General features: G+C 39.8%; 3 protein-coding genes across 6 annotated transcripts in view; 1 reads left to right on the top strand and 2 right to left on the bottom strand.

The window, feature by feature from the left end:
* cep112 (centrosomal protein 112) overlaps window positions 1-17,125 on the bottom strand; it is a 139,817-nt gene extending 122,692 nt beyond the window's left edge. For 2 of the 3 annotated variants that reach the window (XM_084744373.1, XM_084744374.1), the window contains exons 1-2: window positions 3,946-4,027; window positions 1,854-1,931 (exon numbers count right to left, since the gene is read on the bottom strand). In XM_084744373.1, the coding sequence (XP_084600499.1) occupies window positions 1,854-1,931; window positions 3,946-3,993 (126 nt within the window). In that variant the 5' untranslated portion in view covers window positions 3,994-4,027. Of the gene's footprint in view, window positions 1-1,853; window positions 1,932-3,945; window positions 4,031-13,793; window positions 13,931-14,790; window positions 14,982-15,233; window positions 15,340-17,051 lie in introns of those variants that run through there. The other variant, XM_084744375.1, reaches the window with a different exon arrangement.
* Window positions 17,126-19,601: 2,476 nt separating this feature from the next.
* The window catches only part of prkcab (protein kinase C, alpha, b), a 132,064-nt gene continuing 127,916 nt past the window's right edge, over window positions 19,602-23,749 (top strand). For both annotated transcript variants that reach the window (XM_084743486.1, XM_084743487.1), the window contains exons 1-2: window positions 19,602-19,931; window positions 20,300-20,331. In XM_084743486.1, the coding sequence (XP_084599612.1) occupies window positions 19,765-19,931; window positions 20,300-20,331 (199 nt within the window). In that variant the 5' untranslated portion in view covers window positions 19,602-19,764. The remainder of the gene's footprint in view (window positions 19,932-20,299; window positions 20,332-23,749) is intronic.
* LOC146309561 (uncharacterized) lies at window positions 21,104-22,980 on the bottom strand. The gene is made up of 3 exons (XM_084744048.1): window positions 22,958-22,980; window positions 22,796-22,854; window positions 21,104-22,164 (listed from the first exon to the last, which is right to left on the bottom strand). The coding sequence occupies exons 1-3, from the start codon at window positions 22,978-22,980 to the stop codon at window positions 21,104-21,106; spliced, it is 1,143 nt and encodes a 380-aa protein (XP_084600174.1).

The following is a 23,749-nucleotide window of genomic DNA, read 5'->3' as shown; positions in this document are numbered from 1 at the left end:
ATGTACATAAGTTTTGTACCTAAAGGGAACATAAATGAACCTTAAATGGTTTTGTCTTGTTGTGAGTCTTTGGTCTGAGCTGGGCTCAACTCTACTGTAACTCTTAACATTAGAGATAAAACTCTGTTGCTACAGACGAAGTGAAAGATTAAACAGATGGTGGTCCAGCTGACTCAGGTTTTGTGTCTCCTAAAGAAACTCCTATCTGAGTCTGAAGCAATCTGCTTGTCTACTGTCCAGTATGGCCACCATGCTGAGTACACCGACTTTATTACATTAGAGGTGAAATGAACAAACTGATATGGGCTGCTTCAGAACATCTAAAGCAAAGTTAAAGATGCTCTAGATAAGAGTGATGCTGGGCTGTGCTGAAATTTTGTAGGAACAGGGCGCTTTGAAGCAGTGCATCTATAAAACTTCTGTAAACTTGAAGGGGGTTTATGTGTGTGTGTGTGTGTGTGTGAAGGAACATCTGTTGATTTGAAAGATGCAGGCTTGGGGGAGCGTTGCCAAGCAATGCTTCTTATCAGCTTCTCAACACAGAGGAGTGCAGAACGGAGCAGTGCACGGCTTCACGTCTGCTGATAGATACCTCAGATTACCCTAGTACTGAACGAGAGAGGGAGAGAGTCAGAGAAAGAGAGATAGACAGACAGACAGGGGAGAAAGTGCCAGAGAGCGAAAGATAGGGTGGCAAAAACAGTTGAAGAAGGAGAGGAAAAAACAGAAAGAGAAGGGCTGTTCTGTTGAAAACATCACTATGTGAACAATGAGGGAGAAAGGATGGAGGTGACAAGCAAATGAAAAAGAAAAAGAGAGACTCGAGGTCATGCAGGTGAGGAGATAGGGAACAAATAAGGGAATAAAAGACATGAGGGCAGAGTGCTTATCAAACCCTGGCCTGGTGCACTCCAGACAGAGATAGGAGGGGTGCACTGATCTTCAAATGCTCAGTTTACACAACCCTTCTCCTACTCCTCATCCCACCCTCACGTCCTACAACAGCAGAGAGCTGCCTAATGGATGTGTTTTCAAGAGGACATGGGTGAATGGGTTTTAAACACCCTTTATTAAGCAGTATGTAAGGAATACAGCTAACTCAGCATCAGTGCACTAGGGCTGTCCCTGAGATTTTTTACAGTCAGGGACAGCCCCAAACATCAGATTTGTGCGTATAATACAAACGATCAATAATTCTTTCTTTTTTCGTGTTTTAACACCTTTCTTTGCCATCTATGATGTGATCCCTGCGCATCCCATTGAGAATGAATGTAGCCGATGACGACAATGTTAAAATGCCAGTTTGGAGAGACCAACATAACAGTTGTTTCTGGTTAAACAAAATATATCTTGCTCTTTGAAAAAAGGTCTATTACCTGCCTTGAACATTACGCAGTCTGCTGGGTTGGCTGAAAGTGTCACCTGAGCACTGTTTCTATCACTCTTCTCCACGTCCATCACAGTTAGTTTTGTGGTGATTTTGTGGTAAAGTTTACAGCCTGCCACACTGTTTAATTGCATTACAATGACACAGCTAAAAACAACAAGAGCTGAATTATGTTTACCAGCCACTCTCATCAGGTAATCACTAGTGCATGTTGTCACTTGGGTTTTTTTTTAAATAGGTGTGCCAGCTAATATAAAAATATATTTGTGATTCCCCTTTTATATTTATTTATACTTCCTCACTGAAATGGTATCCCTGTGCATTTTTGGGGGCAGCCCTACATTGCACTATTGATTTAGATCTACTCGTGAGCTCAGGAATTCAGATTCACTGTCACTGTGGGTGAGCTGCAGCATGTTGACAGGTGCATGTAACCAAGAAGCTCAAGGCATGCCCCTGGACTCACCCCCAGGTTCCAGCTGTTGAGACGAGCCTCCAGGTCACTGTCATCGGGAGACATATCTGCCTTCAGCCCGCCATCCACCTGAGGAGGAAACAGGGGAGTGAAAGAGCGCGTAAACAGCAGAAAGAAAGTGGAAATTAAGGGGGACTGGTGCTATAAATTAGAGGAGGGAATTTAAATGATTCCTTTGATTGGCAGTTTGGCCTGAGGATGCGAACAACAGACAGTGATGGAGGTTTTCATTTTGACACAATGTAATTCATCCCTTGGCAGCAACAAAGGGGTTCTTTAAAAGCTTACAGACATACAGTACACCCACATGTGTTCTCCTCCCATACGAACAGCACTCAACTCCCTCGTTATCTCCATCTCTCCACCCTTTGCTCCCTCACTCTCCTCCCTCTCACATACAGTACTCCAGATGTTTGGCAGTTCCACATCATTTCCGTCATGCAGTAAATTCCACAAGAGGGGCATATGCAGCTAGCTACACTGCCTGTCATTCTTGTTTTCCCCGGCCTTTTGTTACAATGGGCCTCCGGATTTGTTTTATGCAGTATAATACAAATGCTTCCAGGGGTTCTGTTGATACAAGATCAGTTTACTCACATCGAGGTTGGGCAGCAAGGTTGAAATAGGGGAAATATCTAATAAAGTTGAGAGAGCGATAGGGAAAGGAGAGATGTTGTTGAATTTGATTAGGATCTGATGGAGTGTGGACCTTGGGAGTACCTCAGCGGAACTGCACTGACACAGAGAAATTGCTGAATGGAATAGCTCAGGATTAAATGCCCCTTCTGATTAAAAAGGCATTAAGGTCCCAGGGCCTCACCCTCGAACAAACAGAGTAAACGTTTCATTTCAATATCTAGGAATGCTGAGCATGCGGGTCACTGGCTGTTCAAAGCAGTGTGTCACAGACTCTGTATCGCACCAGGAATTCAACGCATTGTGTGAAACGCTGATAAGTATGAATGGCTTCAAACGGTTTTGGCAACAGATGTACGAGCGGTTGTGCCAATGAATTGTACACCAGCTTGTACCATGAACACACAGAGTAGATTCATGATGATTTGATCAGAGCAACACATTAAAAGGCCCTGAAAACATATTATGCGATCCTACATGAATCACACAGTTTTCTGTCACAGTTCGAAACAGTTTTGGTTATTTTACATGATAGGTTTCTTTTTCAAAGCATTAAGGGATAGTTCACCCCCAAATCAATATTATCTTACCTCCCATCTTTCCCGCAGTGCGACTTGTCCATCTAGATTGTTTTGGTGTGAGTTGCTGTGTTTTGGAGATATCGACTGGAGAAATTTTTGCCTTCTCTTAAATTAGGGATGTGACGAACAAATTTTATTTTGAAGGGTCAAACTCATGTTGAGATCATACATTAATGGATCAGCACTGTTACACAGAAGTCAGGAACACAGCCTCTGATTGATCGACAAACCTTGATCATGGTTATAACGTTCACTCTTAATTTTAACTGTTTTAGAGAGGTGTTGATTCAACTTAATGATCATTTTGAAGGCTCTAGTTCATGGTGTCATTGAATTTTGTTGTGTTATACTGAGAGGTCTCTTTAGTATTGACGTTAAATGAATAAGAATAAATAATATAACACAAACACCTCCCACTATAATGCAAAGCAATTCAACAGCACCACAAACTATAGACTGTTCAATCAACACCTTTCTAAAACAGTTTTGACAAAAACTGAACTCTTTTATCTGTGTGCTTAATAAATTGAGAGCTGAGGGTATGATACTGTCATCCCTCATCGAACCATTAGGAACCATTGTTGTTTGCACACGCAGCTTATGAGTTCAGGGAATTTCCTCCGGCTTCATGGGGAAATGAGTTCAGGAATTTCCAAATTGGTCCACATTAAAGACGAAAGCAAAACCTGGCTACTATTCGTATTGGTGTCAGCAGGGTTGCTATTAATACTGTATTTCAATGTGTCATCACAGCCACCTTTCAGCAATCTATAAATCTGAAAACCACACTTGTTGCATCTTAAGATAAGTATGCTCCTCAAGTCCAGAGGTGTGGCTGGCAGTCTGAAACAAGGTGATGAACTAACCATCCTGGCATCATGTCTGAGAGACTGTTTGACTGGACTGGAGGACATGGGTCGTGACGGGGTCTTTTCCTCATACAGCCATCTCCTGGAAGAGAGAGACAAACAGAAAGATTAATATGAGACGTTACTCTATAGCCAGTGTTGGGCAGTAACGTAAAACTCAGTAACTCATTCCTATAATATTATTACTTTACCCAGTAATATATAGCATAAGGGATTATAATTTTCAAGCAGCAATTACTAATCCAAATAATGTTGCATTACTGCAATTTGTATGTGCAGATGGGCTCCAAAAATATTTTTTGCTCCAATTTAGAGACCCCAACCCCCAACCACACCTCTACCCACCTCTACTCAACAAGCAACGTGAACTGTCCATTTCTTTATTGTGTGTTGTACTGAGGTTTCAGTATTTTCTTTAATGATTTACTAATGATTAGAGAAGCTGCTTTCAGTTTTCTTTCAACTGGCACTGTAACATCACTGAAGCAAATATGTGGGACTCTCATAACTTGACATGCCAAACCATCTGGGAAGTTGTCCTTAGAAACTGTTTGGAAATGGGCAGTCACTTTCAAAAAGCACTTGGCAGGTGATTGGATGAAGCATCTGTCTGTCATGTCTAACAGGTTGACTCCAACCAATCAGATCAAACTCTTGCCAAAGCCAGTAATTTTTTTCCATTGAGGAAAGCCTTCAGTGGTGTTCTTTGGTCTTCTTTTAAAGAAAAAATATTCTCCAGTTCTGGTACGCTGCTATCAAAGTATCTATGTTAACTTCTTCAGAAGCTGCCATTGTTTGTTGGAGATGAGTCGCTTCCATGGACATCTGAATGTGCTTTATAGTGACTGTCAAGCCCCAGCAGACACTGTGTTTCCAGCACGGACACAGACAGTCTGATAGCAGCTGCTCGTGGCTGGTTAGCTCTGACATCGCTGGCTCTGACTTCCAGCAATCCCGGCCTCACAAACTACAGACCCACAAGGCCACGCCCCCTACAGTGGTCGTCATGCGCACCCCTTCCTTGCCCCCCTCCTTAGTTCCTTGACATTTTTTAGCATTTTTCAAAATAATGTAATGTGTGGAGACCTAGGCCTAGTCTCAGACTGCATCATAAAGATGTAGATTTGGTTTCCACCACAGCCAACATCTGGACAGCTAACAACAAAAGCTTGCTGGGGGTCAGCTGTTCACTGGAACTGTTAACTTGAACTCTGGAATGCAACAAGGCCACCAACAAGGTATTAAAGTAGTATCCAGAGCAACATAACCAATTACTTTGATACCAAGTAAAAAGTAAAGTAATATTATTACTTTTTAAAGGAGCAGTAAATAACTTATTACACTTCCTGAAGTTGCCCAACACTGCCTCCAGCATGCATGTCTCTGCAGTCTGCTTTTGTCCCTCTGTTTGGGTATGAATGTGCTTGCGTATGCAGCCTGCCTTGCTATTTACACAGATCAACATCTGGCATTGGTTGCATGGTTTGTGGTCTGCATTTCATCCCGTCTTAACAATAAACGTCTCTGCTATACATCAGTTTGTTTCCATGGACAGCCCACAGGGCACCAGTCTATGGCTTGTACAATCCTTTTATAATCACACACCTCAATCATTGTCTCTCATCATGTCCATCATGTTTTAAACAAGCAGCTTCACAGGGAAACTGCTTATATTCATCTGCAAACATGCACACAAACACTTCCCATTCTCTCTACACTCTGTCTCTCGCGCACACAAAGGCATAGCTGAGCTCACTATCTTATTAAACGCAGCCACATGAGGCACTAATGGCCCACTAATGCTAATTGAATGAAGATGTTAGAGGAGACGGGAAGATGTAGGACTACAATGAAGAAAAAAAAAACATTCCTGTCATCTAATAAAGACGTCAAATTCTGTCCTAGAGGGCACTGTTTCACACTCTCACACTCAGAGCCTATGGGGGTTCTTTTCCTCCCATGTAATTTTTTAAGCATTCCTGCTATTGAGAATTTTGAACCTCATTCGTCACAGGCAGTGTTATCACATGAAGCAAAGCACTATTGCCAGGAGGTTTCTGGAAAGACTTCTGAATGTAGAAGAGGAGGGATATTTGTGCAAGCAGAGTCATCTTTGTAATTTCTATCTTTTACCTCAAATACCCTAATATAGGGAACATGCAAACAATACCAATGCAATACTAATATTTCTTGCAACTCTGTTTGTTAATATAAATATTATCCCAGTTTATGTATTAGTAGCTATTTACATTACAGCACTGACTAGAGAATGGAAGGCTAGCTCAATTATTGTTATGTTCCTGAAATGTCTGCTTCAAGTGTAATCATTTGTTGGCTGCAATGGCTCTATACACCGTTTGAAGACTGCATGCAGTAATGTTAATATGTTGCATTATATACTAAGGATTTATATTAATGATCTGCTGTGCTATTTTACCTTTACTTCCTGCAAAAGCTTTAAAAACTGGAGTTTTATCTAATATAGTTCTTTGGCTATAAGAATTCCAGGTCCTCTCAGGAACAAAAATGTTCTTCTGACTGTTTTAATCAGTGTGTGTAAAATGACTGAATTGTCAAGTTGTGATGTTGTAGTTATTTATCTCTTGTAAACGAGGTCTCCGTGACATATCCTGGTTATATGAAGCTTAGCTAAACTAAACTAATCCCTGACTTTGTCACATAATAAATAGGCCTGTCAAGATTCTCCAAATCCATGATTTGAATTGATTTTTGATTTTAAGGTCACAATTGGATTAGATTTTTTTTTGCACTGACAGCTTTGCCATTCAAGGCTATTGAGTCTTGATTTGTAAAGATTAACAGGTCATTGGTTTTATGTCCTAACAACTCTCTGATAACAGCTGATAAGCTACGCTGTACCATCTTTGAAGTGTTGTTTTTTTTTTTCTTCAGACATGCCCTAAATGCAGCAAGTAGATGCAGGTGGAAAGAAAAAAGAAATACTGGGAGACTTGCTGATTCTGCCCTTGATTTGAATTATTGAAATCAAAAGTTAATTTTGATCAATTTTGAAATGACATGAAATGAAATCCCTAATAGTAAAGTAATTTTTTTAATGGACCAGTGTGTAGTACATTTAGCTTGCAGATTGCAAACACATCATCTCCCTTCCCCTGTAGAAGAAACTACGGTGGCCGCAAAACTTGTGCAAAAGGCCGTATCTAGAGCCAGTGTTTGGTTTGCCCATTCTGGGCTACTGTGACACCATGGTGGTGCAACAGGGCAGCCTTCATGGAAGAGGACCTACTCCCACTGCGCATATAAAAGGCTCATTCTAAGGTAACGAAAACACAATTTTTCATGTGACTATACTTGAATGAATATTTCATGAATATTTCAATTTCTGCCATATTCTACCAATAAATCACAGCAAATATTTCAAACCTTTAAGTGATCATTTCGAAGTGATTTTGGTAAATATGATTCTGGTAGACAAGATTCTGGTTCAGATATTAGATACTAGATAGATACTATCCACTGGTCAGGTACTGGCACTGGTCCTACAGGCCACCAAGCCACATGTAAACATATATATGAACATTAATTGTGATCTGGTGTTTCTGGTGAAAAACAAGCTAGATTTCTCAGCTGACCAAGGAAACTGGTGACATAACACTGCAATATATTAAGAGCTGAGATGTGTCATGTTTAGCCTTTTAAAACTCCTGCTTCCATTCACTCTAATTTTTGTTGCCATTATATTTTTTCATAGTCTTTGTTTTGCGTTTGTGGTTCTTCTGTAAGAATTGTGTTAACAGTTTAAGTAGGTTTAGTAAACCCAGACTTCAGTACCCCCGAAATATGAGCAGCCAGCCTTCAATGTTTCGCTGTTTTCATAGAACTAAATGGCGCACTGAATCAGGATGTTTAAGATACTGTCACATTGTGTTGGTGAAGGTTCGCAATCAGGGGATAAAATTACATAAACTACAAACTCTAATATATGGAATATTTGGTGGCCACAGGCCATTGGTTCCCATTAATGTTGAACCCTGCTATCGCTTCCAAAGCACCAAAGTTTTCAGGAGGAGCCAGCGTCTTATTGAATCTGGTGAGTTAGTTAATTCATTCAAGAATTCCATTGAGCAGTCAGATGAAAAATCACAATATAGAGTATTGTAGAGTTAAAGTATTGTAGAGTTCTGGCAGAGGCCTTGACCAAAGCACTGGCTTATAACTGGAGTTGGTCCCAGTACGCTTCAAAATGGCTATACCCAGCTCATAAGGATAGGATAGATAAAATGCAGAGAAGAAATTTAACTATACACTGTACTGCGTATGATTGTGTATGTGACCTGATTCTAATTCTACATTAATTTTCATGTCAGTTACAATGTGAAGGCAGCAAAAACAACAACTGAGGCATGACTGATATATGATTTCTGAGACCAATAACAATTTTAGAGGTTAAAAATTGACTGATAAAGTGCATTTTTAAGCTGGAATGAAAATAGACCATTTCTATGTGGGGTTTCCACTGATTCTGCACCATTCTTGAGAGAGAGATGTATTTATATACATATATCTATAAAAGAAATAGCTAAATAAACACCTGCTGTTCATTATCAGTCATTTGCTGAATATTTTACTAGTGTCAGTCAGTAAAGGGCAAGTTGTAAAACAAGAAGCTTATCATATAGGGAGCTCCTCTTGTCCTCATAAACGTTCCCCATCATGCTAAATCTAAATCACCCCAAGCATGGTTTTCTTCAGCATGTTCTGCAAAAAGTTGCATGTCTGTCAACGTACATGGCGATACAGATATATCAGCCACCTGATACATTGATTGGTCTCTAATATGTACAGCACCTTAGAGGGACAGATGTACAGTACTGATATAGGTAATGTTGCAATAATATTGTTTACTAATTCAGAATTAATTATCATCAAATATTTCAAATAAAATCCTACAAACTTCAGCTTTCATGAACTTACTCACACATCTCTCTCACATACTGGTTTGTCTGTGCATGCACGCACGCACGCACACACACACACCTGCATGCACATGCACAAACACATGCAGCCATGAAACTTGGATAACGGGGCCAAGCTTTGCAATCTTGGGCCTCTAAGTCAACAGGTGGATGAGGATAATTGAATCAGATGTGTCTGGAGTCTGAGGCCCAGAGATCAAAGCAGTGGCAAGTCAGGCCAGAGCTACACACACACACACATACACACACACACAGAAGAAAATGAGAACACCATGTAGAGCCTCAGAAGCTGCAGCTTGGCTGATTAAAGCAGCCTGACATCCATACCCTAGCCTGACCTCCAGGTGCAGAGCCAGTGGGCCCAGGTCTCAGCCTTGAGCACCCTCAGGAAAGCAGTCTGACCTTGGGACACAAACATCCTTCTGCCCCTGCACACTCTCCACCATATTCCAAAACCACCTGGAGGCAAGATCAGTGGAAACACTCTGGCCTGTGTGTGTGTGAGAGAGAGACGTGAGGCGTTTACATCCGCATCAGTGTCTGACTAATGCAACAACAAGGACAATGTCATTGTCACACTCACGCAGAAAAAAAATAATAATGGAGAGAGGGAGGAAAGGAGTGTTAAAAGTTTTTAAATGTGAATGAAATGCACACAGATGGAGAGCAGAAGTCAGAAGAAGAGACAATAATAAGGAATAAGAGATGATGATACACTGCAAAAACAAAAATTGGTGAGTAAATTAATTGAAGTTAATGTGATTAATGGTTAATATTTTAATCATTTCCATTGCAAACACCCAAATAGCGCCCAAATAATGGTAAAATCAGGTTCACTGCTGACTGTGAAAAGGGGAGGCATAATAGGAGTTAATTTCAAGAGCTGATTTGATTTTCGTGTTTTTGCATTGAAAGTTGAAAAATTACCAAACTGAACTAAACTAAAAACTTTCTTATTTATTAGTTTATTTCAAAACTCTAAATCTAGTGAAGGCAGTTGCTTTGTAATTAGGTGCTCTCTTTTCTTTTCTTTTTACAGTTTGAAGAGTAGAGTCACATAACACAAGTCAAAACTAAACTTTAGCAGTGAACCTGACAAAGTTAACATGTCAAACAACTCACACCCACCATCTTGTCCCTTACGTCTTTATCATCATCTGTCTCCTTTGAACACAAGGTGACATGTAAGAAGATGGAGTGGACTTGTTGGCTAATCACCAGAGCTGTCTCGTATGATCTCTTGACCCTGGCCGTCCAACTACACTTGCTTTCCCACAGCATTCCTCTGCCTGAATCAGTGCTACAGACAGAGCAGTGGCTCCATCTCATGGTTAAAACAGGAACAGCACAGCAGGAGTGGAATGCATGGTGGAATTCGCTCAGGGCATTTTGGACTAATGAGTTTAAATGATGTATCTGTTCACACATACATACACCAGCAACACATCCACTTCTGTGTGAAATAGAAGTAACATCTCAAAAATATCAAAAAAAAATTCCCAACTTCGCCTTTAGATCTTAAAACTTGAATTGGACCAAACATTTTCACAGGCTAAGAGAAGCCCTGCCCATCACCTGACTAATGGCGAGTGAGACAGAGATCAAACGTTGCCACATCATAGGGAAGGAGTCAGACGAGTTCCTTCCATTTAATCTTATCTAAATGAGAGAGACACATAAAAGGACTCTTGGCCAGGCTAATTTTCTCCATCAGGACGTTAGCCTGTGATCTGAGCGTCTTTCATGGTCTTATCCCAATCAGACACTTTGGTACTCAGCAGTCTGCTCCCCACAAAACCTCTCTATCCACACCCTCTGTAGCAGAGGGGAGGAAGGGCTGTGTCTTACTGACAGCAGCCACACTCTTTCCTATCACTTCTAATGTGAGCTCCACCATTTATTCTTGCTATTATGTAAACAGTCACAGGCTTACAAACAGGCCAATAATGATGTAAAACAGGGATGCACGATTTGGGTTTTTTGCTGGTATCTGAGATGCCGATGTTTTCCAACTCTTGGCTGATGCTGATACAGATATATGCACGTTTTCTTTGTCAAGCCTTATCTGGAATTAGCATATCATTCTGCCTACTCTTATTGTGATCGCTCCCTGGCAGATGCAGAGATAAAATCCCATGCTTTTCAAAATGAAACAGAGTACTTTTTAATATAAAATGTGCTTTTCAAAATAAAACACATTTCTCAAATTAAAATACAATGTTTTTCTAAATAAAATACAATGCTTTTTGAAATTCTCACTGAGAAAAATAAGAAACTACTGCTGACACATTTCTTTCTCTTTCTGTCCCTCACTAATGCACTGTAATGATCGAGATGACAGCTCTTAAAGGGGAAGTTTACCACAAAATCAAAAATGAATGTTTTTCTCTTGGCTTGTAGTGTAATTTATCCATCAGAATTTTTTGGTGTGAGTTGCAGAGTTTTGAAATTGTCAGCCATAGAGATGTCTGCCTTCTCTCCAATGTAGTGGAACTACGTGGCACTTGGCATGTGATGCTCAAAGTGCCAAAAGTACATTTGAAAATTCAAAACCAGGGTATCTTTCCAGAAATTATGATTCCAGTTAAGATAATAATATCTGATAATGTCTATAATGTCTGCTGGACATCAAGTCATAAAATAAAGTCTATCAGATAACAACAGCTGTTGAAATTAATTAACTGATTCTAGCATATTAATGAAACAAAACACATCAATGGACGAAAATAAGGATGCAGGATGTGGACTTTTTAACATAACTTCACATTTTTGTATTTCAGAAAGGTCATACAACATGAAGTTTACACAGCACATCCCTAAACTAAACAAAAGCACCATAACATAATTTTGTCCATTAACTCCACACTCAAGGAGCAGGTAATTTCAGTATGCTGCCATTTTAAATGTTCTTAATTTTGTCATTTTCTGAAATAACAGAATTCAAATATATTCCTGTTAGTTGGACATGGACTAATGTTAAAGTGTGACAAATATTTAAAGACAAGTCCTAATGATCATTTTCTCAGAATCAATATTCTACAACCCCCTGAGAATACAATTTGAATTACATATGGCAGCAGAGGGCCTGTACTCTTTCTTACACGGTGCCCTGGTGGATATTAAGCTCTCTTTACTACATTTACACTGCTCTCTTTTTATTATGCTAATGAGCATATCAAGCCACTGGGCTCTGATATGCCTTTCCTTGTTAATTGGAATGAAAAATCCTGAGCCATAACTAACATCACTTTGTCAAGCCCCCAAACTGCCTGGAGTCAGAGAAAATATCCCTGAGCAAACTAGGATGACTGATGATTTAGTGAGGCATGTTGAAAGAGTTCACACGCTCTACACGTTTGTGTGTACATGTATGTGTATTCATGAGCAGCACAGGAGCTCTCAGTCAAGCCATTTTAATTAAGCTGCACATTTGTAAATCCAAAACACACGTTTATGTTTTAGGCATTTAGCTGAGAACGAGCTAATGAGCCACAAAGCCTTATTCTCTGCTTTCGTCTCTCCTCAGTGGAGGTTAGACCTCAGGTTCAACAACTGCAAAAGTGCAAAGAGGAGAATAACAGAAAGATGGATAGAGAATACGAGAGGTTCCTCATCCTCATGCTGTTTTGAAGTGCGTCTCTTTGAAAAGTCAGAATGGACAGCTCATGCAGACTGATGCAAGAACTTGGCAATGTCTTTGACTTTTCAGATAGTGCTGCCGAGCAAATACGATGGGCAATCAGTCTTGAAAGCCGTGTATATCCAGCTTCACAGCCATGTTCAGTGCTTTCGGGGGTTGGATGGATAAATATCTTATGTGCTATATGTAGCATCTTGTACCTCTGACCAAAAGGGTTTTTTTCATCAGTCCTCTTATCAGAGAAGTTAAGTCACCAACTGGAACAAGAGGAGTGCTCTGTTTTCCAATAAACTCTATTTGTGCAGGAACATGACACCATACTAGAATGCCTATATTTGACTTTTGACTGTAAAATGTGATGCATTTCAAAAGAGAGGCGTGCCAGGACCTCTCTCTGCCTCTGTGATAAGCAACTATGGACTCCTCAACGGAAAAACGAGAATATGTTATACCTCCACAAGTTACAATGCTGAAAATCTGAAAAAGCACTTTCAATTCTTCAGTTTAAAAGTTGGACCAAGTTTCTAAAAGAATTAGGTTAGGTCATTTATCTATAGAGGCAGTGGCTTGATGTCAGTTGTGTAAAGCGAACACACTATTACAAATGCAAATTTGCAATAGCTGCAGCCAGTTATTGTGACGATCTTATGCACATGCATCCATGTGTGCATGCATCCTCACTCAGACACACACAACCACTTGACCTCTGTGGCCAAAGTATAAGGAGTGAGACTAACCAATGAAAAAAGGAACACTCCCCCCCAACTCCAATGATGCCGCATGGCCCTATGACAAGACATAGCTTATTTGTAGGGGGCACTGAAATTACTACATCACTGCAAAAAACAGGGTAACAGCTATTAGCTTGTTTATGTTCACACCATTAGCGTCCCAGACACTAATTTGCCATTTTCAGCATGTAGGTTGCAACTTGGATGTTGTTCTTGTTTCCCCGGGACTTTGCAAACATAGACAGCAGACGCCGCAATGCTGCTCAAAACAAGCAACCAATCGTGGACTTATACTGACTCACACTGTGCATCTGGTGAGTCAGACTAATATGCCCATATCTAATAAGGGTAGGTCAGACTGCCAGACTGTTTATATATAACATGCATGACTATGCACCATGATAATGATCAAATCTATAAACGCTGAGATCCTGAACATGTTAGCATGCTTTTGTGTGCAGGTTTTGAAAACATAGTATTTTTTTAAAGGCAACACTATGTAGAATGGAACAGTACCTGTGATGTGCTGCAACAGGTGTGGAACTGGTTCTGTCATCAGTATAACTACCCAGCTCTCCTGTTACCCAGTCAGGCAGACCTGCGGTGATGTGTTCAACAGACCGAGCAGTCAGTGGCTCATCAAAGTAGATGGACTGAAAATTCAAACACAGGTGATGAGGATTTGGTTAATTAAGTCTATTAAACAACTGCAAGGATATTTATCTATTCACAACTGGTCATGATCCTGAAATGACCCGCATGTGCAAAAGAACAATAACAAAGACTTGACATGAAGCATGACAGTAAACAACAGGGAGCACTGAAGTCAGTGTTTATGGTTTGATTTATAAGTTGACATACAGTGAAAATCCAGCAAATTCATCAGCAGATGATAACAAGCATGAGAAAGAGTAGAAAGAGACAATTTTTTAATTATGGCTTTTTGGGGAGCACTGGCGGCTATGTCTGTATGGAGGTGTGTGTGGATGCAGAGTCAGAGCCGGGGTGTGATGTGGATGGCTTCACAGGAACAGAATTCATCAAAAATTTCAGGATATCAAGGGCTACTTTTAACAACATCTTTCAGCACCTCACCACAAGAGTCTCACAGCAAGACACTTGAGTGAGTGATGTAAAAGTTTCATGGACACCTATATGACTGTTTGGGTTGAGGTTGCATTACATAAAATCTAACCTGTATTTGATTTAGAACCACATATGAAAGTGGCCTAAATCAGACTTGAAAAGATCAGATTCTATATGATTTGTGTTGTTCACACCGCCATGAAGAAAACTAAATACATCTGAGTCATAGCATAAAAATAAGATGGGCCATTTTTGCCTGCATACAGAATAGAGATGCAACCTACAATTTTGTTTTTTGTAACTCACTTTGAGTACGCTGGCTCTAAAAAATGGCTCTTCATTTAAAACATGACTATGATTTCACATTTTTTAAGTTAATTATGGCAACACAGAAATATTTATGATTCAATGAAGTAGTCATTCTTACCATGTATGTCGGGAGTGTCTTGAGGCTGCCCGGCTCTGGTTTGCTGGTGAAAGGCAACTCCAGGACTCCTCTTTTGAGCATGTGAAGGAGCAAACGTGCATACATGTTGCGGTTCTTACGACCTATCAGGCCTGAACCACATGTGGCCGGGTCACACAGCTTCTTTATCCATACAGCACATCGCTGGCGCTCTGATGTCAGTGTAAGACAGAGAGGGACATAGGAAATGATGATTCGGCTAAGTACATATATCTATGTATTATCTGTCAGTTAATTTCTGACAGTTGTCCAGTTATATTAATTTGCATAGTGTGATCACGATTCAGTTTTCACAGTCTGTACACAATGTGTCCATGTTATTTAAAGCAATTATGGCCGTGGACAATATAAGTGATGTTTGAATTATGTTAAGTGAAGTGAATAGAGATGATATGGCATATCACCTGTCTTGTTGGGATGTTTAAGAACATATGGCTTCATGTCCACTAAAAAATGGTCAAACTCCATGTCCAGCCTATCCCAGGAATCCTCGTGTTTGCTCATGGTGACCTGAGGGATGAATAAATGGTTAGAGGCAAGAGTTAAAAATATTAATGCCTCACATAAAAAAAAAAAACTATGCCAATGCCTCCACAGCTGTGATCAGTACCGTGTAGTGATTAATCTTAAATTAGACAACTGCAAGATCATTTCATTCTCAGAGTAAATTAGCAGACATATTTCTTGAGACAGTTTGAAAAGTCTGACAACTGCAAACACAAACATTTTACTTGCACTACAGCATCTTGGTATTTTGAGTAATATTCTCATCGCATCATTATACCGTCATCAAGTCTCTGTAAGCCCACCTCTTTGTAGTTTCACCACAAATTTCCTGAATACAGTGGTGTATAAGATGCTGTGAAGAGGGACATCTTCACTCCATCAGTACACATACTAAACATCTGTCAGACAATGTTAGCATATGCATACATCTTGCAGCATTACCAATTCAGCTCTCATTTTTCTGTAATAAAATGTCATTTTATTTTGTATTTTGCCTTGTAATACAATATCAAATCAGGAAATTTTAGAGATTTGTTCTCCTTTGTTCTACAGATTAAGACTACACTGATACTGGTATTTAATGTTCCACAGCATACACAGAACTAGAGCCTGACTGATTTGATTGGCTGACCAATAGGGCTGCACGATATTGTTAAAAACTGACATTGCGATTTTTTTTAACCCTGCGATATATATTGCGATATGAAAAAATACAGGAATTTTCACCAGATGACTTGAACAGCACTTTATGTTACTGCTGCCATCTTGTGGACAATTAACCTGCACTGATCTTGCGACTCACTCCATATGCAAGGGCGTGGTCTGCTTTGGCAAACTGATTAAGAACGATTGTGATTGGTGGATCGCTGCGCGCAGTGTGTGTCAGGTACCCTTAAATTAAATGAGTTCGTTTGCCACCTACATTTCAGGACCTGCGATGTGACTGTTGCGCACACGTACATTGCGATGACGATGCTCAATCGATATATATCGTGCAGCTCTACTGACCAATATTGGCTTATGACAGCTATATTGGTATCTCCAGGTAAGTCTGATATGCACGTATATGGAAACTTTTTTGCAGCATAACAGAATGCCAATTGTTTTTCTATTTTTAAATAAATAAATTAATCATAATTTTGAGGTAACTTGAGGTCTCACTACTAATGAGGGATCACTGAAAAAATGTCTTGTACATTATATTCTATACAAATACTATCAGCGGATATGGTTCACCAAATATTACCAACAGTCTCACAGGCTTTCAGTTGCTTGGACAGATATATAAATCACAGCAAACCGGGGACAATATTCTCCCTTTTCTGACACCGTTGCTAACCCCAGATGGGTCTGAGACACTGTTACCCCACATGTTGCCCCAGCAAGTTTCTTACTCGATTGACTAGCGTTGCCTATGTTAGCTAGCTGATATGGGTGCTTATAAGCAACCTGTTCGTCTGTTTTAAAACAGTCTAGCTATATGAGACAGGCAAGGTAGCATCGTGTCTCGTAATGTTAGCATAACATGACAACAACCGCGTATCTGTATGAGCAGTGTTTACAAACAAGCTAAGCTAACGCGCAAGCTAAACTAGAGCAGTAAAGCGCTGACAGTGTTCCTGTTTCGCACAGGCTTCTGGGAACACACCAGCGACACGCTAAGACTGTACACTGTTGACTAAAAATATAAAAATGAGGACAAAAAGGCGACTTACGTAGAACACTGATTCCGCCGCTCAAAATTGTTCAAAACTTGAGTGTCCTCCCTTTACGCCACATCCGGTTTCCGTGGAGACGCAGCGTCCCCCTGTTGCCATAGAAACTGCTCAACGACTCGCTTGCTCCCTCATTAAAGGGATAGTTCACCCAAAAATGAAATTCAATCATTATCTTTTCATCCTAATGCTAGTTCGGGATTAGTTTTTTAGTTCACACAACACTGCTGGAGTTTCACAGGAAAACTGTGTTGTAGAATCTCTGATCAGTTTTCAAACAGAAAAAAAAAACTTGGGGAAAAAACATAAAATGCCTCCATAGTGCTCATCTGGTGTATTAAGTCCCAAAATGCCATTTACTCAAATTCTCACAAAGTCACAACACAAGGATCTACAAGATTTAGGCCAAAAATATGGCGTAAATGACACCTTCAAGTCAACTTGGCATCAGGAGATTACACCAGACGAGCAGTGTGGCAGCATGTTTCTGCTTTTTCCATTTTTTTTTTTCTGTTTGAAAACTGGTTACAACTCACTTCAGCTGTTGGGAAGATTCTGCAATGGTGTTTTCCAGCAAACGCCAGCAGTCTTTGATGGAATAGATAATAACTGAATTTTTCCTTAATTTAATTTTAGGATGAACTATCCCTTTAACAAAGATACTTTGTTTGCAGTATGTTTTAAGGAAACATTTTGATTAGTCTACACTGAGTACACAGTACTGATTTGATTTGAGCTTTTAAATGACATAAATTGTTTGTTTCATAAAATAGCTTATTAAATGCACACTTAACCCTCATCCTATCAACATATTTAGCATACAATATGAGCACAAAGAAACAACCATCATAGCAGAGTGTCAATTTGTGCCTTTCTCAAAACATTATTATGCAATCATTTCCATGTTAAGAATAAAGACACAATTACTATTATTATTTGCTCGTTTCAGTTTAGTTTTTATTGTTTTAAAAATGTAAAGTTTTAATTTTTATTAGTTTTTTATTATTATTATAATATTTATTTTATCATTATAATGTAGGGGCAGCTGACAGCATCAAGATTTAAGAAGTTCAGAATAGGTATTACAATACAAACTCAACACTTTTGCTCATGGTCATGTATGTTCCAATAAACATATGCAGCAGTGCCTTCTTGTGTTGACAAATTTGACCAAATTGACAAAAACTAACTCTAAAGGCATTTCCTGAAGTCTTTATTGTAGTTAGTTTTGTAAGTTTACAATAATGTTTCAGTTAGGTTTTTTTTTTCTGAAGTGATTTTTTTAATGCTCAGTTAACTACAGTGCTTTTTTCACACCTGCTTTTATGTTTCAGTTTTGTTTTAGTCATCTATAATAACCTTGGTCTGCGGGTAGCCTACTCCAGTCGGTAGAATTAAAGTTAAACTTAAAATAGATGTCAACTCTGGCCGACATTAATTGTAGACCAAAAAGATGACATAGTTGAGATAGTTGCCACAATTGAGAAATTTGAATTTTTATTTTATTTATTTATTTTCAGTCGTTTCTCTGACACCTGACAATGGACTGAAACTATTTTCTTTGCCGTTTGTTTTAAGGTAGTATATTTAATTTTACTTAGCTTAGCTTCACTGTGAACAATTTTGATTGTTTGTGCTTTTAAATCACTGTATTTCGCAAAATAACCCTTTCATTTAATTTAATTTTATATTAAAATATAAATAGGCCTCAACTCCCACCGTAGGCTATATTAAACATAGACAAGTACGATTAAATCAAATTTTATTTGTCGAAAGCACTGTAGCATAGGATCAACCTGAACAATGAAATTATTTTAACATGGAAAGTAGAAACGTTGTTAGCATTTTAAAGAAATATAAACATTTAATGATCGTAAATTAAAGAAAAATAGATGAAAAACATTTTGCATATTAAATATGGATAAACAGGTTATATACATGGGGCATAAATGTCTATCAGTAAGACACCATTTATAGCAGCAGTCTTTAACAGAAAAGATGGCGAGTATGGACAATAGTATTAAATAGGTAAATATACAGTGTGGGAATGCCAAGGAATATGTGAATTAAGCTTTAGTAATGAGTGTGCATAAGATGTACCCAGGGCACACACTGAGGTAAAGTTGAGTAGCTGTCACGATCGCAAATAAGGAATTTGAGTCAGGAATTAAAACCCTTTTTTTATTGTTATTTAGTTCGGTCTGTCTGATACCTGACAGGATTCTCAGTTTAATCAAGGCACGTCAGTCCACACGATGGCGCACAATACTTTCTCTTTGTAGGATGGTCACGGAGGGACATTTACGACTTCGTTCATTCATCATTAAAACTCAAACTGTGAAAACATATTTGTGCATACAAAACCTCACAAAACAGCCTGCGCTAGTGCACACAGAGCACATTAGTGGACGTATCTTTCATGTGTTTAAATCCCCCAAAACCACTTCTGATAAACTCTGGAGAGGTTAATTGCGCGCTGAAATTGAAGCGAAATATTCCCACAGCACGTGAAGGCGACGTCACTTTGAATGAAAAAGAAGCGCTCAGCTGTGGTCCAGGCAGAGGGGAGGCGTGCGGTCTGTCGGTGAGGAGCGCCCCAGCAGACACACCAACACTTGTCAGGAGCTGTGAAGGCACCAGGACATCACCGAAATCGGTCGGGACAACACGAAGTTGTGGCTGTGCAGTTTTTTTTGTTTTGTTTTCCCCCACTATGGCTGACCATCTTCTACATTATAATGACTCAGCTGGGGTCGGAAACCGATTTGCCCGCAAAGGTGCTTTGCGGCAGAAAAATGTGCACGAAGTGAAAAACCACAAATTTACTGCGAGGTTTTTCAAGCAGCCGACGTTCTGCAGCCACTGTACAGACTTCATATGGTAAGCATCCTTCATGCACACCTGTGCGTCAAACCAGCTGATGCAGAAAGCCTTTCACTCACTTTCAAACCTGTTTTCATGGCAGAATCATCTTTTAGACATTTTGATAGCACCTTTTCCAAATTCTCTTGCAGTTCAGCAAGTTCACATTATTTGCTTTGACGTGATCGAGATTGTAGATGACCATTTCCATAACTAAACCATTATCAGTGCGCTCAGACTTGCAGCTTTTATTTGATGAGACAGACGATTCAATACTTGCAGATTAGTGAGTTGAACTAATCTATAATTTCAGGGGTAATAATTACTAAGGGGGGGAAAAGCCTTGTTTAACAGTTGTTTTTTTTTTGTTTTTTTTTTAATTGCAGGGGATTTGGGAAACAAGGATTTCAATGCCAAGGTAACCACTTTCATTGACTTGTGTGAATTTGTATTCGTTTTTGGTAAAAAGACAGCACAAGTTTGACATCACCATGTTTGATCCTCCTGCAGCAATTAAAGCTACATGCTTTTCACTGAATGCATGAACTTGAGCCCTGCTTGTTCATAGTGCCACCTTTTTAAATGTCTTATTCACTGGTTAACCCCCTTTAAGTGTTTAAGATACTGTATGCAGTTGCAGATCTAATCTTACATGTGGAAATAAGGTGTACACAGCCAACAGCTCAAATTCAAAGTTTTATTTTCTTTAGAGGATGCATTCTGTAAGAAAGAAAGCAGAAGTTAATATTTGCAGGACAGTTACTCGGAAAGTCTTAGATTGAAACATTTACCTTACCAGACATTAATATCCATGTTGGTTACCACTTGACACTGGAAGACAAACCATAATGTATTAGGCATATTTTCTGACGCTGTTCAAGCTCTGGGCATTCACTTTTTGCTTGTCCAACATATTTGAGAGGACTGACATGTGAACTTCAATGAGTTGAGTTATAGTCAAGGGTTCATGATCTACATGGGGTACAAGAAGTTTGACAGCTCACTCCACACTGATCATGAACCCTTGAATAAAATGCAATCAGTCAATGAATAAACTGCTTTTAATGCAGGAAATCTGCAACCCCATTTACATGCATGTTTTCAGTTAGCCTATCCAAAATGTCAGCACCACTGACATAATGCAACAACACACCAAAGCGCCATCTACCTATAACAGTGAAAACAAGCTTTTAGAGACCAACGTTTGAGTGGACGTACCTTTGAGGGTTCTGTACACCTTTCGGGGCAGCTGGTTGATTAGGTGCAGGACCCTCAACACCTTCTGAGCTTACAGACACTGGAGGGGGAGGGGAAAACTCTGGCAAATACATGGTTTGGGCGTAAAGATTCCGTCCTCGCTCGTAGGCACTTCTGGACTGGAAAATATAGCTTGGAAGCATCGGTTCGCTCACACTCTGTGGCACCTCAACTTGTTGGGTGCTGATGGCTGGTTTTTGTGGGTGCCAAGAGATTTCATCACTTGGCTGGTAGGTGGTTTGGCCAAAGTTAAGAGTCTCTTGACTAGGAAAGCTTTCCATCTCAGATAGATGGATGGGTTGGGCTCCTGTGTTGGCTGGATAACTACCAAATGAGGGTTCCTCTAGTGGGGCAGCATAATTACCTTTGCCCTTAGCTCCTGCAGTACTGGAGGCTGTGCCATAACTTGAGGGCTCAGTTGTCTTAGTGGGATACTGAAAAATGTCTTCATAGACAAGATGGGGGACATTACCTCCAGCTCCACTAGAGCCAACGTTCACATCAACCACACCATAACCACTACTAACTGGCTTAGGCTGCCAAGACACAAAGCTCGGAGACTTTGCGGCCTGAGAGGAGGAGGAGGAGGAAAGGGCATAGGCCGTTGGACTTCCATAATGTGTAGAAGCACCAGTGCTTGGAGAGGAAACACTAGGTGACTGAGGTTGGACAGGCCCTGGCTGAGGCTTTGCAGCACCACTTGGCAAAGGAAACAGAATTGGCTCATCAAGGTTTTCAAGCCCCCAGTCTCTTGATACACCATTAACAAGTTTCTCTGCCTCAGGACCACTAGGATTGGGCAGGTTTTGTAGAGATGGGGCCCAACCTGGCTGCTGTGTAACAGGAGGTTGTTTGTAGCTTGTGTAAACGGGGCCAGTTGGTTGGTTGTATGAAGCCTGCCAGTTACTCTGGTCAAAGTTTGGAGAGATCAACTCTTCATCCTCTGTATCATCACCAATGTTACGTGAGTCAGTTGTATATGGATATCCATACCCTGTTGAATTAAGGAAAAATCCAATATATTTACAGTCAAATCATAAAAACAACCATGATATGTCAGATTAAGGAAACATACCAAGTTAAAATACTCTCCTCTCTGACAAGCTACAGTCAGTGTTGACCTTTGAAATTTCTATTCTGGGCCAGAATAACTTTTAGTTCACCAGTTTCATGTTAATTAATGCCAAATGAGTAAGTGTTTTTGACTCATAAATCATTAATCTTCTAAAAAGAGTAGAGATTTATAATGTTTAACTTTAGCAATATGTTAATAGGTTTGGCAGGCAGTCACTGAACTCCAACTCCAGAGTGTGCATTTTCAGGTGTTTATTTTATAAATACCTGATCAACTTGTAGTTTAGAACTCAACATCCCTTTTTATTCTCAATTTACAATGTCACCCTCATCTCACTCTCCTGCAGTGTTCCTGCAGCCTGCCGAGCTTCCTCAGTCTGGGCAGGAGGAAACAACTAGCTTCAACCATAATATATACATTTTTAATATACCATCTATGGCACCAACTCACTATATGGACTGCAGTGCTCTTTTTCAGATGTGCAGCTACATATTGCTCGTCTAATTAAAATTCAACAGAATTATGTGGTAATTAAGTAGAAAGCCATTACCTTTTATAGCTGGTAAACTAGTACTGCCATCAAATAGCAAAAAACAAATCCAGGAAACCCTGCAAGAGAGACCAGTAAAAACAAACATCTGATTAAAATCTCTGCTGAAAGGCAATTGACATAATAAAGTGCTCAGAGACTCACAGCATGAATAAAACTTACCGCAGAAGGAGTCCAAGAGCCATGGCTGTTAGCTGAGAAGCAGCAGTCTGCACGCCTCAGAGGCTACGGTTTGAGACGAGCAGCTCACTGGGACAAAGCTCAAGAGTTTCCTGTGGCCTTACCTCTATATGAGCGTTCCAGGTCTTAACGAACGCCATTATCACCAGCTGCTCGCAGAGCAATCAGAGGCCAAACTGTTGACAGGTGTGGCAGCTGGACAGCACCGCTCATTGTTTCAGTGTGGCAGTCATCCTTTTAAACACACCCGATGAAATATTTTGTTATTTCAAGAACACTGAACACATTTCTTTTGAGCATTTTGCACAGTGCGCATCTTAACAGTCAAAAGGCTACAGTAGATTTGCAATTAAAGCTGCTGCTTGGAGTCATTGTGCCATGTATATGCCCTGAAATCAACACCCTGCTGCCAGCGTCTCTGCCAGTGTAACATTTCTTTCTAGACATCTGATACAGTGGCAGCTAAAGGGGAGAATGGCAGAGGAAAGGTAGAGGAGTGAGGGAATCAAAGATTAGAACAGTAGAAGAGTTAGAAAGGGGATTATGGGGGTCAAATTGAGGTTAGATAGCCAGTAAGCTGCTTGTGCGCAAAATATAACAAAAAACTATACAGTAAAATAAAGTAAATATTGGATAGAAAAAGATATTTTCTGGAAATTACTTGTATATGTATGTACAATGCCTAATTAAAGTTGGATATGTTGTGTTATGTTTGTGGCACCTCAACTGCATTTGCATATGTGCGAGTATATTAATAGAAGCATGGCACAGCAA

This window comes from Lutjanus erythropterus, chromosome 19, assembly GCF_056507025.1.
Source record: "Lutjanus erythropterus isolate fLutEry1 chromosome 19, fLutEry1.hap2, whole genome shotgun sequence".
Taxonomy (NCBI): Eukaryota; Metazoa; Chordata; class Actinopteri; order Lutjaniformes; family Lutjanidae; genus Lutjanus; species Lutjanus erythropterus.
Note: the sequence above shows the minus strand (reverse complement) of the source record. Positions and strands in the feature narration are given on the sequence as shown.

Excerpts from the sequence above, each read along its gene's own strand:
- LOC146309561 (XM_084744048.1), bottom strand. The coding sequence starts at position 22,980 with ATGGCTCTTGGACTCCTTCTGCG. Across the intron at positions 22,855-22,957 it reads GCTCTTGGACTCCTTCTGCG|GGTTTCCTGGATTTGTTTTT; the intron begins GTAAGTTTTATT and ends TCTCTCTTGCAG. Across the intron at positions 22,165-22,795 it reads TAGTTTACCAGCTATAAAAG|GGTATGGATATCCATATACA; the intron begins GTAATGGCTTTC and ends TTAATTCAACAG.